At 40.5% G+C, this 14,835-nt stretch overlaps 1 protein-coding gene across 6 annotated transcripts in view; it reads left to right on the top strand.

Annotated features, from left to right (window-relative positions):
• Positions 1 to 14,835, top strand: part of NTNG1 (netrin G1) — a 144,081-nt gene that overhangs the window by 49,632 nt on the left and 79,614 nt on the right. For all 6 annotated transcript variants that reach the window (XM_083867093.1, XM_083867091.1, XM_083867094.1 and 3 more), the window contains exon 2: positions 8,788 to 9,428. In XM_083867093.1, coding sequence (XP_083723219.1) covers positions 8,788 to 9,428 — 641 coding nt within the window. The remainder of the gene's footprint in view (positions 1 to 8,787; positions 9,429 to 14,835) is intronic.

Here is a 14,835-nt window from a genome sequence, read left to right on the forward strand (position 1 = left end):
CAAAAAAGCTTTGCTTGTTCTGAACAGTTTGTTGTTTTGCACTTTACATTTTGTATGTGCTTCTGTAAGTCATTTTTCAAGTTTAAATCAAATTCAGCAGTTCTCCCCTAATTATTTGCACACTGTAGAATAGCTGTGTGCTAAAAAAAAGCTATGAGAGTCTGCTTTGGTGGACAGTCAGATAGTTAATAAAGTGAGCTACGTAGTATTTTAGAAAGCTTCTGGAATGAAAAATATCACAGCCAAGAGAAAAGAATAAGGGGCTTTGTACATCTTTCACAATAAGTAAATGATGCATTCAACATTATCATTGAGCTACTTAAGTAGCAATTCAACAATGGAGAGTTTTAGTCCAGATCTGTTATGGACAGAAGAATTTTAAACTGCAGTATAATCCATCCTGTTATATCCAACATCTTACCATAATGAGATATAATTAACCAGTAACAGCTTGATGAAAACTTTTCACTGCAATTCCTTTTAAACTATATACACAAAAATCATAGTTCTTTCATTTAATTGAGAGATCCGGAGCCAGGTAGTTTTCATTCAAGTCATTACAATACTATACATTTATTTTCTATTAACTTCAGGATTTTTGTGTTTCTATACTGATCACTTCTAACCTGAGATGGCATTTCATACATACATGACTTTTCAGGGCTGTGATGAATGTTCTACATGAAGAGCTGTACAAGTAAGATGCTTTTACTGAAATTAGCACAGGACAGGATTTCACTGAACACTGCTGCAGCTCCTCAGTTAAACACCACATCAGTGCTCTGTTCTGTTCACTTCAATTGATTTACACAAAAATCAAGTAGAAATTTGCATCCTGGCCAGGACTTGTGGGATCAATACTTGGCACAAGCCTCCATAGTTATTACTCCAGAGCGGCCCACCAGGAGGACAAGGAAACCCTTACCACAGCAGCGGGGGCCATAGGGGCAGAAGATGGAGCTATGTTGGGAATCAGTTTGATACCTAAGAACAGGCCTTTGCAGAAGCAAAAGCCATTTACAATCCACCTGTCTCCAGCAGCATTACAGGGCAGATTTCTCCTCTTTGCCTGTAGGCCATAAAAACACAAAACTAGTTACATTTACATAGTTGGTTTATGTACCAGAAAACACCTTCCTGACACTCTCACACAGGTCAGGCACTGGGAGGAGCACACAGCTCACAGCAGCCACTGTGCCCTGCATGGGAAGGTCAGGAGCTCACCCAGATTGCAGAAAGCTGTTCCACTTTCCTCACACCAGGACTCTTCCAGAAATTTTTGCTAGCATAGAATTCCCGTGCTCCCGTGATTTGGTATCTCATGATCTGATTTCATGCTTAGCTAGTACAAAGAACTCCACTCTGCATACCTCTCTAGGGCAAGCTTTGCATTTCTGCTGTGGACATCCCTTCAGTCCCTGCATATCCCTCAGCAAGTGCCAGGTGAGCAGCAGGGGAAGATGTGCCATCAGAGAGCCACCTCAGCACTGCCCCACACAGCCAGAACACAACTGGGGGACACTGACACCCCATCAGACAGCCCAGGTATAATGAGCAGCAAAGCAGAGTCATCAGGGAGCCCCCTCAGGAGGGGAAAAGGACCCAGAGCTGTAACACAAGCCAAAGGTGAAGAAAGGACCAAGTAGAAAGCTCAGCCTGAGCTTAAATAGGGTCTAGCCTGGGGCCCAGGTGGGGATGGTCAGGGACATCAACCCCTGCTCCCAGGTGAGGCTGGCCAGAGACATTAAGGCCTGCAGGGGTCTTCCATGCTATCAAAACCTGTTCCTCAGACTTTTTGGTATGCACAGTTTTCTTTTTGGGGCCAAAACTCTGAACACAATCATTTATAACTGCAAAAGAACAAAAAATTCAACAAAAAAATTTTTTTAGTGTTTCCAGCACCCCGCTTTCTCCTGTCCCCACCAGGATGATTTAATTTCTCAGATTTTGACGCTCACATTCCCTCCATGATCACTGTGATCATTGATAACATCTGTTCATGATAATGGACCAATTTTCCTCTGTGCTGGCTTCTCCTTGCTCAGGAATGGCAACTTTCAGCTGTAGTGTTTAAGACTTCTTCTTTCTACCTTCTCAATGGCTCCCATTCTAATCCATGGATAGTCCAAAATAATCAGAAAGTGTGCAAGACCAGAGCTGTATCAGAACACAAACCCTAAGGCAGAGACACCCCAAGCTGTTGTTACTGGCAGTATGAGCTATTCCCAGCTGAGGACACCCCCTGTATCTCCTGCACAACTTCCTTGCCAGAGCTCCTGCAGGGCAGCAGGATGGCTGGAAAACTCAGACAAAATGCATTGATGTGAGCTGAGCAAGATGCTGGAGATGGATACACTCTACTGCCTTGTCCAAGGAGTGCTCTCATGGATGGGCTGCTTTATCCAGGGGAACTGCCACTGTTCTGAGAGAAGGGGATATTACACCCTCTGGGATTCCAGTTTCTTAAATCCAGGTATGCATCTGGTATAAAAGAGACTTGGTTTTTCTTGGAACATTTGCAGTATTGTTCAGCCAGAGCTCAGCTCAGTGGGGTCTCAGCATCAGGTATGTCATGACACTGCAAAAGCTATAAATACAAAAGTGATTAAGTTGCCAGATACCTGCTGATGCAAGAGGAAAACACCAATATTGAGCTTCTGAAATAACAAAACCACACTGGGGTCAGTGCCAGGAAGATCTGCCATAAGGTTATGCCAGAATGATCAAGTGGCCCAAGTTGCATCAGCAAGGTTGCCAAGTCAGAGACAGTTTCAGCAGCAGAAAGCTACCAGTGAGGAAAAGAAGGATTTTCACTCCCCAGAAGTGGGTAGAAATAGTTCAGAGGAAACAAAACTCCATTCGCCTCATAGAGTAAATTGAAAATCATTTTCAAAAAGTAACTAAAGTTACTAAAAATAGAAAACATCCCGCTAGGAAGCAAATGCCTTTGGCAAATGGCACCAATGCATTTGGTGCTGCAAATATTAAAATGTTTTCCATTGAAAATGGAAATGCTATGCAGCATTTTCAATCAATAATATTGAAACGAGGAGTAATCTGAGAACTATTCTGTATGCCGGGAATACCTTCACATGATCTACCAAAAGGCTTTGCAAGAAAGAGTACAATATAATCAGGGATTACCGAGTTCATCGTGCAAAATCATTTCTCTCTAATTCTGCATCTATATGTAAATTTAGTATAGGATTCCATATCTCATGGAGGTGTTGTCATGAAGAATAATTAGCTAGGTTTGTGTGCCACATGGCAAAGTGCCAGATTTTTAGAGGCTTAAATATCTTTTTAAAATCTGAATTACAAGGGCCTTCCTACACCAAGTTTGTTGCAGGATCAGGACTATAATCTACAATGTACTTTCAACCTTAAAAGTGCATGAAGTTGTTAAGCATTACTGTCTATTTTTGGCCAGTCACATCCTCCCTGGTTTAATCTTTTTAAGTCTCCCCAGAAGGTATTGATTTAAACATGCTTTTATTTTCTTTTTTTTTTGCTCATTTTGAAGAATGTACATTGTTCAGCCTGCAGCTCAGAGTTCAAAGTGCTAGTCTGGGCATCCAGATGCCCTCACTTGGGAGCTCTTGAGAGAGCATCAAATCTTCCACTCAGATTTTAGCACTTTTTCTTTCTTAACTTAAATCACTTTAACTTAAAATGCTGTCACTGCAGTGATGAAAGGCTGTTGATGGTAAAATGTTCTTGTCTACAGCCATTCCTGTCATCATCACAGCAATAATTCTGCAGACATTGACCGAGACGCTCTCAAACCAGCTAATGGATGCAGTGGCTTTGATAACATCAATTATCATGCACCAGATCCTGGGCCTTGCCAATCCTCCACCTCACAGACTGTTTGCCCTTAGCAGAACAACACCTAATAAATAGTGTCTCACAAATAATGGTTTCATAATCTGACTCTGTCATGGTAAACAAGTCATTCCTGGTTAGAAACCACATGCAAAATATAAGCATTAGGGCAATTGCTGCTGTTAGCTTTTACTGTCTAATTAATCACCTACAATGTACAGCATGCACCAAGTGTAATGATCTTTTGAAAAGGAAAACAGAAATACTCTATTATTTCCGAAAGTGTGACTTGAATGTGGTAATTTACCACACAGCCACACTCCAGACATAAGTGAGGCTGAATTTATTTCTTGTCTTATGCATCTGATCTAATTACCTTGTGGCAGTGGTATAAAAATCAGTTGCAGTGACTCATTTGAAAATTTATTTCAGTTCTTCTTAAAATCTTGGCCAGCTTGACCTCAGCAGCCTTCACCAGTTTGAAAATGCAAGTTATAATCCTCTGTAGGGATTTAGCCAGGTGTCCATTACAGCATGTAATCTGTGATACAGCTTCCAGTATTCACACGACAGGAGAGTTAAGCCTCTCTTTGTTCCTGGGTGAGAAAGTCCATGAGGTCTTAATGTGGACAGGGAACACATTGCAAGAAGCAACATCTTCAATGGAACCCTGAGCCTGTGTGGGTGCCACTGAGGAGCTGTACAGGTGAGACACCAGAGGCTTCACCTGAGCAGCAGCACTCAAACTTCAACTCTTGAACAGCAGCTGCAGCACTGCTGCTGCTCCCCTGGTGACATTCAGAGGTCACACTGCTGCTGGACCTCTGGTTTTGACCTAAATCCTCACCCTGGAGTCACTGTGCTGTTCCTGGAGAGGCTTTAGGTAGGACACATTGCTGCCCAGGGGGAGCAAGGCCAGCTCCAGCACCCATCCCAGCCAGGGACTCTTACAGAGCACCTCCAACACCACTATGAAAGTTCAGGCTGGCTGGCAGAGAGACATTGCTCTGTGGTAAAACAAACTGAATCTAACGAGTTCAGGGGAAACCTACTGGGATCAGTCAGCCCTACTCAGGAGCTTCTCAGGTAACTCTGCTTTTTCCAGCCAGGGCTGAATGTGATCAAGTCATGTGGAAGAGCCACTTGTCCTCACTGTGCCTGCAGATCAGGTACCTCCTCCTAAAGCCAACACTTGGACTATCAGTAGTTTCAGTAATATTTTCAATTCTATGAACAGCCAAAACCAAAATCAATAGCAGCTTAATTTGCCTGCCTGCAAGGAGCTATCTAATATCAATCTGCCATTACTGTACAGGAAAATAACAGGTTTCTTTTAGGTGGTCATGGCTGTGGTGTTGGGAAAGACTCAGCTACCTTTTATGCTAATTGGCAGTAAAGTGTTTAGAAGTATTTATCAGTATTTAATTATTTAGAACTCTTCTAATGGCTTAAATATCATTTTGAAAAGTTGTAAATATTTTCCACATTGTCCTCCTGAAGAGCTGCTTCTTGGAAGGCTTGAATGAAGATCTATTTATGGCTGCCTGCTAGGCACAAAATTACTTAGACATGCTAATGCTCTAGTCCTTCAGACAGCCCCAACACAGACTGAGCTTAGTTTTCATAAATTGGGCAAAGTTTGTCTTTGCTGTATTCATTTTACTGAGACAAAAGTCTTAAAGAGGATTATCATAGACATCAAGGCATTAAAATATGTAACTAATCCCAGTTAAATTAATTGTTTTCATCACATGTACTATGTAATACTACATGTACTGAGGGACATTTGTGTAGAGTAAGACCCTTTTAGATTGTTTTGGTAATGTAAGTACGATTTACCATGCAAATTACATTTAAGATTAATTAGTAGCAGTTGAAAGCCAAGTTGCTAATAAAGAAAAAGGGAACCTGATTCCAAGCCTCTGAAGCAATAATTATGTTAAATATTTCAAAATTACATCAGCAATTGCCATGTCAGTAGACAGAGGGGAATTTACATAAACTCGTAATTTGTCTCCTCCAGTTAGAATTCAGGACATTTATTTTATTGGCTTATAATCAACTTAGATTTTTTTTTCTCCTAATTTTCTTTTTTAAGCACTTGAACTCTACACAGGTTATTTTGGTGTCATCAAATCATTCACCTCTTAAAAGAGAATTCTGTGCCATAGAATTAAAAGAATAATTCAGTTTATTGGTGAAGATATGCCTGAAACTTTTATTAGGATTCTCATTTGCAGTGATGTCCTTAACCCAGTGTTTCAGCAGCACATTGTGACACCACTATTACCACTGGTAAGAGTTTCAGGTGCAGGACAGGCTAGCACTGTGATTCTGACCTATTTCTCACAATACTCTGCCATTAATTGGAAGAGTCTCATATTTCCCTAAAAAGCTCTGTGCCCAGAGCTCTATGCATTTCAGTTGCAAGCTACCAGCTCTCACTGTCATACTGTGTTCATGTTACCTCGTGGGGTGTTTTTAGAGGCCTTCTCCCAGTTATTCCCTAATTTTGTTGGCACCTCAGCTTTTGCTAAAAAGCAAAGATAAAAGGCAAAGGGAGTAAAATAAATCAACTAATATAGAGAAAGAAACACTACATCCCATACCGCCTGGGTTAGCTGCTGGAAGTCATAAAACATGCTTCCTCCAGCATCCAGGGACTAAGGGATCCAAGTGGCTTTAGTTTTTAGCACAAAGAATCACAACAGACTCAGCAGTTGATTGTGGAGCAGGAACCTAAAGCCATCCCTCAGCAGTGCTTAATGCACCTGTCTGCCTACACAGGAGCATTCATTTGTTGGGTTTTGATACCTGTCACTGCCTAGGGTAGTTGCTTTTGCCAAAGCAGAAGCATAAAGCATATAGGTTAAAGGTACACAGATATAAGTGACCAGAGTTTTCTGGGCAACCTCAGACATGTGTGATTTATGCAATCTGAGCGGCTTCTCCTAAAGTGATATTTACATATAGCCATAGGGTCTGGAACCCTTACAGATTTCCCAGCATGTATATTTTCCCTGAGGAAAATAGGCCTGCGTAAGTTAGCAAATTCTGGCATTTGTATCTGATATATTAAACGGAGCTTGAATATTTAAAAATCCCATGTTTTCTCTCTTCTGCTTGAAACTTACTTTTAATTTTCACTGTTTTATTCAAAAGGAAGGCATAGAAATAGCAACCATAAGCTTGAAATTGGAGCTGTAACAGATTATAGACAATATTTTGCAGAGTATTTCCAGTTACAGCTGCATGCTTTGAAGATGTCAGTGTAACAAGCAGCATGCTGGTTTCCAAATAAGCCTTTTTTGTTGTCTTGTAGTTTCTTTTCCTAACTTCTAATCCCAGTGAATTGTTGTCAGTTTTAGCATTCATCTGTATTAACAAGAAAGAGAAAGAAAATAGTATTTTCCAGTGCAGGTAAGAGGAAGTTGCCCGTGGGGAGGTCGAAGTGAGTGCAGAAGTTCTTTTGCTTGTGTTTTGTGGGAATATATCAAGGAGAAGAGCAGTGGCCAAGGTTTCAAACAAGAGTTTGAAGCCTGTTTTCCACACTGGGTAGCACTGAGTCGCTTCATTGCCCTCAGGCTTTGAGATGGAGAGAAGTATAACTGCAATTATAAGAAAAGAAAAGGTTGATCATCCTGCCAGGGCTTGTTCTCTTTTCAGGGCAGGTACAGGGAGCTCTGATTAATGACAATAACTGCTACATTAATGACCTCATCGAGCTCTGCTAGGTATAGGCATGTGCATATTTTTTCCCCAGCAGTGCTGACCGTCAGTGAATAGAGGCTTCTTCCACAATCTGAGTGTCAGGCAGAGGGAAGGATACAGAGCAGCCATTGCTCTCTGGAACAAACACAGAATGAACAAGTAGCAAAATACTAATGTACTGTTGAAAGCTGAAATTAGATATCCGTGATTCAGTGTAGCCTACAGGGTCTGATATCTTGGCAACTGCTGCAAGATATCCCCAATCTGCAGACAAAATAGTCTTTGTGAAGAATCAGAAGATTGTAGTGTGAAAGTTAATGCATCAAAAGGCCAGAAAGAGAGTAATTCACTTTCACCTTGCTTCAGAGGACAAGCAGCAGTAAAAGCTGTGCACTATTGGCAAGCTTTTTTTGTTGCTGTTTTTAACTCAACCCTCTGTTCAGAGCTCCAGCCACCTCGGCAGTGTTCCAGCTGCAGCCACTGACATCTCCCACCTAATCAAGTGCTAGATTATCTTGTCGTGATAAATTGAACCTGGTGCCTCATGAAAAGTCTTTTCTGAAGTACTTTGGTACCCTGTAATAAGATGGCAGATACCTGAATCAAGCCCCAGAGCTGACAGAGCACTGTTTTTTTCTAATGGTTTTTTGTTGCAAGTGTAAATGTTTTAAGGCAAGGCAGTGTTGAGCTGGGAGCACAAGTTAAGCATGATAAATTTCCCACCTGGGTGAAAGGAAACTTGAAAGTGTACTGAATACTGGTTCATACTGAGTACACACAGGCTGCACTGCTAACAAAATACACTTGAGCTAAAAATTAGTTGTTTTTTAGGCAGAGCTCTGAGGAACGTGCTTGTTTCAAAAAGAAATTCTCTTTGGCTGCTGCACCTTTCCAAGGAGAGCTGGAGTTAGAGAGCTATGAGAGACTTGCATACTGTTCTTAGTGTTCTGTGACTCAATCCCTGGTCAAAGTTGTTCAGGGTAAATAAGCATTTTTCTTTCTTTAACAAATACTAAGAAAATGGTTTATATTAAAGAAGCAAGGCTGCTCCCCATGTTGTGTTTGTACATTTACCTTATCGGGTAAAACAGCCAGGATTAATCTCATTAGGATAAAGTTATTACTTGTAGGCATTTCTTTTTTCTTTCTTGGCTTTCCTCCTGAAGAAAAGCAATCCTCAGTCAAGAAAAATCTTATGCGTCACCCTCACCTCTGTGGTGCCCCTTGTAACACTGCTTTGCTCTTTTCCAGGGGAATCCCTACATGTGCAATAATGAATGTGATGCGAGTACCCAAGAGCTGGCTCACCCTCCAGAACTGATGTTCGATCTGGAAGGAAGACATCCCTCCACATTTTGGCAGTCCACAACTTGGAAGGACTATCCGAAGCCTCTCCATGTTAATATTACACTGTCCTGGAACAAAACCATTGAGCTGACAGATAACATAGTTATCACCTTTGAATCTGGCCGTCCAGACCAAATGATCCTGGAGAAATCACTCGACTATGGACGAACGTGGCAGCCCTACCAATACTATGCCACGGACTGCTTAGATGCTTTTCACATGGATCCAAAATCAGTGAGGGATTTATCACAGCACACAGTCCTAGAAATCATTTGCACAGAGGAATACTCTACCGGGTACATGACAAATAGTAAAATAATCCACTTCGAAATCAAAGATAGATTTGCTTTTTTTGCTGGACCTCGGCTTCACAACATGGCTTCTCTTTATGGCCAGCTTGACACCACCAAGAAGTTGAGAGATTTCTTTACCATCACAGATCTGAGGATAAGACTGCTTAGGCCAGCAACTGGTGAAATATATGTAGATGAGCAACACCTGGCACGCTACTTTTATGCAATTTCAGACATAAGGGTATATGGAAGGTAAGAGAATATATACCTTTAGAAACAGGCATATGTGCTCGATTTGAGAAAGTATTCAAAACTGGTTATTTCCCAGAAAAAACATGATATTTTCTGCCAATGTTCATTGGAAATCTGGCTCAGCTGAAGGCCATTGCTGTCATACCAGAGTTTCTGACTCAGTGGCACAAGGTCTGGGTGTTGGCTGGCACTCGCCTTGGAGCTTGAGCCCTGGGTGTCACAGGCAGGATGGCATTGGTTCATGCCTTGGCTCAGGAATTCACCCTAGCAGTGGGACACTTTCATCTCCTATGTAGTTGGAGTCAGATCCAGTGGCAGTTAACTAAAAACAGAGATTCTGTTTTATCATTTGACCTTTACAGGTCTCTAATGTGAGCTGTGATTGATACAGCAGCCCTTGCACAAACCCTTCCCACTAGGTCTGGCTGTGTACAAAAAAGCAGCAGAGATTAGAGTCCATTCCTTGTAGTTAAATTAGCTCTGAAATGCAGAGAAGCTGAATTAAAACGGAAAAAATGCAACAGTGTTTTAGATAGACTGATTTGAATATAACAAAGATGATAATTCAGCTGGGTTCAAGACAAATGGTTCCCTCTAGGGCAAGTGGTGGCTGGTATCAAGTGCTGTAGTCCCAAAAATAATAACTGCAGTGACATTTCTATCAGGAAATTTTCTTCACAACTCAAACTAGCAATAGACTGATGCCCTCAAGCAGGAGGGTGATTCCTTTGTATGGGTCTTGGATGCCAAGTTGTTCAGAAGAAATAAGTGGGATCACGTCTATTAGCAATTCACTCACCAGTCTAATACACATTTTCTTCCTCTTCTATTTCTCCTATACAGGGTTTAAGATTTCCTTTTTAAAAAACTTTTCTCTTTTTCTTTAAGAGAATCTAAGTATCAAAACAAACAGAAAAGCTAATCTGTCTTGGAAGGCCTGGGACTTTCTTTGCAGACCCAGAACTGAGTGAAAAAAAAATAGCAACAGTGATTATATAAAATAGTGGTGGCTATATTTTTATTATTCCTGTAGTGAAAATCAAAATCATCAAAATACATTTCTTAGGACCAGAGATTTAACATGCAGTTACAGTCTTTTGTATCCACACCAACTATATATCCATACATACAGAATTACTAGTCCAACATTTGGAAATCTGAAATAAATGTTGCTGGTTTAAGAATTCTTTTCGCAATGCTCATTAGTTACATTGTAAATCATTTTCCGAAGTCCTTTGGGAGGGCTAAGTGGATCATGAACAGCTTAAGACACTGTTTGAAATAGTTCAGTAAAATCAGCTTCAATATAAAAAAACCCACCTATTTAATGTGTATATTTTCTCCACTGGGCTCCACATAGGTTAGCTCTACTGAAGCATCGTATCAAAGCTCAGGATTTGTAGGTCTTTAGGCTTTAGGGAAAGCCTGTTCCCTGTCTGAAAACCTATTTAGAGCTTAGTCTGACTTCAATTAGATTATCATTACTTTATCAAAGAAAGCATCTGAAGGATTAAAAAAGAGTGCATTGCATGCAAATTAGAAACAGAAACCTTCTGTGCACATCTGGGACTCACCAGCCTTGTGCAAAATTATCTATAGAAAATGAAGCGTGACCATACAGAGAACTTATCTGATGCTGATGCTTGTTGTCTAAATGCTGCAGTAATTGGACATGTGCTTTAAAAGAAGTATCTGATGTGTAATAGTACCTCACTAGATTAGATTCATGTGAATTCTTATCACTTTTCTGCTAATGAGAAGAACAGCTCTTTTGGGATTTGGCGCCATTTCCTTCACTATCTAGTGAGCCTTCCTTGTTAAAGTCTTCAGGGCTTGCTTGCTGCTCAGTAGCTGTGGGGCTGCAATATACAGCCCCTGGTTGTTTAGTTGCACCAGTTGTAACTTGCAATAAGCCCACTGTTACCTAGTTTTAGGTATTTTTTGTCTCTTCCAGAAACTATGGTCTCTCTCCACCAATCTCCCAATCAGCATTCCCAGCATGTGCCCTGGCATGCCCTGAGCATGGGAACCAGGGCAGGGAAACCAGGGTTACCAGGGTAGCTGTGCCACTGTTCCAGTTCAGCTGAGCTATCAGGCTTTTGCTCCTTAATTTAGAATGTGAACTGGAAATTGTTATGAAATTATTTTGTTTTGCTACCAAGATTCATATTCTGGGCTTTGAGACCCAGCTACTTATATAAATTTGGTAAAACTAGACTAAATTATTCCGTGAAGACAGGATACTAAGGGAGGTTACCAAGGAGCTTGACGTGTAGTGGATGAGAGATGCTGGCAGACACGCTTTAAGCTAGTCCCTTTTCTGAAAAACATAACCTGTAGGTCAAGTATAGTTAAAATCACCAAAGCTCATAATAGCATATTTCTAAAGGCAGCATAAAATGTAAGTTGTTTCACACTCTGTTTTAAACATAAATGACAGTGAAAAGCATCTATCTTAAAACCACTATGTTAAATATACAGGATACTGTGGTGGTTAATACTTCAAAATGAATTATAGGTAGGAGATTTGCCCACTTAATATAGGTTTGTTTTGTCATTGCTTTGCATTTTGGTGTGAAATAAGCCTGATGTATGTTGCATTAGAGATGAAAACTTGTGTACTCTCAATGAATGCCTTTCCTCCTCTATTACCACCTGTTTATTCTTCTTCAATTTACCACTTCCATTGTGTATTTATTAAGGTGATGAAAAAAAAGGAAACGTGGCTGTTAGCAATTTCAGCAACCCCATTGTGCTCACATTATTCAAGAAACCTAATAATCCACATGAAGTAATTCTGACTTACTGATGGTCTGCTTCACTAAATCAGGGTGATTTTTTCTAGTGAATAATGGACGATGCAGTGTGCCAGTACCTTAATTAAAGAGAGCCTCTCTTATTCTTGATCTTATTTTAATTTACAGGGTAATACTACAATAATATCACTAATGGAAGGTACATTAAAGGGCATAAAGTAGCATTAACTGTATTAAATTATGGCACTTGTGTTAATTAACTGCTGAAGCAAGATGGTCCTAACAGCTAGAAAGGTCGACTAATGCATAAATAAAGTCTTCTGGGATGGGAAGCTAAGAAAGAGAAGACATTTTCCCCTCCTCTGGCCTTGCTGCAGAGGATCAGAGGGTGTCCTGTGCCACAGCCTCAGGAAGGTTTCTTCCACTATGCTGCCTGCAGAGGTGGCCTGACCTGTCTACAGGCTCTGCCTGTCTTTAATTCCACATGAAGGACAGTCCTGGCAGTAAGCAGTGAGGTACAGCTCCCAGTTCTAAACTTATTTTTGTAGGAGAAGTTCACTAAAATGCTGATAATAATTCCTTTGAAGTCAGGTTAAAGGTTCCTAGCAGATTTTGGATCAGACTGCTGAAGGTTTAACCATGTTAATTTTAAAGTATTTTTGCTCTGTTGTATTGTCAGTGACATGTACATTTATACACTGTAAATTAACTGTAATTCAGGATGCTTGTAAAAACCATGGTCCCAGTGGGTAATACAATGACTGGCTGGGTAAAACAAAGGCTCTTATTGCTTTTGAATGATTAGGTTTTGATCTAAGAGCCACCAGTTTCTTTCTGACACCAGAATATCCAGTCTCTGCACAATGTTATTAAGCCCTTTAGAATTTATTTTTATACTCTTCTCGCCTTGAAGCTTCTGTGTTTAAGCCCCAGGGTTTTCTGACAGCGTCTCAGCTGTGGCTGCAGTTCCAGCTGCAATAGAAACCTCTAACTCACAGTACGCAAATGAAAAATAGCCTCAGTTTTAACAGCTCCTTGCTCTCACATTATCTATTCTAAATTTAAATCCATCTCAGCATCTGAATAAATTAGTCTGAAGGAAAATATATTTGCTATGTAGGGGGTTGGGGCTCTTTTGTCTTCTTGGTCAGCCCTCCCCTCCTGCCATCTGTGAGCCTGAACTGCTCCTGAGGCTGTGGTGTATTTGGGGTGGGTGGGAGCTCACCTTGCAGCTTTGGGCAGTTCCACCAGGCAGGCTGGGCTGTGCTGGGTCCCATGCTCTGGCTTATTCTGCAGACGCAGTCTGTGGATGCATTAATGGAGTAAATCGCTTTATTGCTCTGTCATACACTTGCCAACACTATATGATAATGTTCCTCTGTAATTTACCCAAAAGCAGAACTTTGCCCTAGGGAAGTGGTAATATATAGAAATGCTGTAGTTTTATTTATAATAGAAAATGTTTTCATTGATGTTCAGCTCAGAACCAGACTGTCAGTATTAAGATATGTAGCCTTCAAGCTTTTAAGGAGACAACTGAATACCATTCTTGACTGTAGTATTTATTTACCATACTTTGTTTAATACTCTTTGTTTTACAGGAACACTTGCATAAGCAGCTTTTCTCCTTTGAGATTTTCACTAGTTTTTGGAGGGAATCTAGTAGTTTCTCTGATTAAATTATAAACTCATTAGAGAACAGGAAAGAAAAAGAAACACATGTCAATTGATCTGTAAGTCCCAAGTGCAATTCTTACTTTTTTAATATATCTACTCTAATATGTCAGTAAGGAAAATGGTCTTTCATTTTCTCTAAAGAAATTTAGGATCATCGGGAACTGAAATAATTAAATGGTCATAGTGTTTATTCATACATGAGCAGTCTCCAGGGGTTTATTCAGTGGAGGTGTCCTGGGTGGGTTTTACTCCTGTCTGTGTTTGGATAATACTGATTTCCACTCTCCATCCTGGTGACACAGGTCCTGTCCTCAGTCACAGTGCAGCCTCAGTCACAGTGGCTGGAAGGGGAGCAGAGCAGTGGAGTCTGAATTCTGTCTAGGGCTGTATTCTGCTATATGCCTTTGAAATCAGTGGGTTTAAATCACCAGGTTTCACTCACCACCTTAGCTCATTAGCATCTAGTCAGTTTTTCTTTTTTGCAAGACATCAAGTATTTCCATACTGATCTCCCACAGCTGTCTTTCAAGGAAGCTCAGTATCGTGCAGGATCAGGGGTTTTTGAGGAGAGTCACCAAGCCTTTTTGTAGTATAATTAATTTTGCCACCGAATATTAAAGGAGTAGAGATAAAAAAATCCTGATGAAAGAAATGAGGATTTTTCTTTCTGTATTGCTTTGTATGCTGAAAAGCAATCCAAAGAGCCTTTCTGAATAAATTCAGCGACTCCAATAGCTTTTGGAAACTTTCTTTCTTTTAAGCTTTTCAATTGAAAAGAGTGCAATTTAAGGCAAACACTGAAATAAGCTTATGGATCTCCTGTATCACATATACAAATGATTTCTGGCACAGGGATGTCCTTCTGGCTGAAGTTAAAGCTGAAGTGGTACAACGTACTATCACGTTAAAAGTTTTAAAAATTTCTAACTATTCCATGGGCACCAGGGGAGTGGTATTGCCTGCCATTAGTTTTG

This window comes from Zosterops lateralis (genome assembly GCF_965231275.1).
Source record: "Zosterops lateralis genome assembly, chromosome: 9".
Taxonomy (NCBI): Eukaryota; Metazoa; Chordata; class Aves; order Passeriformes; family Zosteropidae; genus Zosterops; species Zosterops lateralis.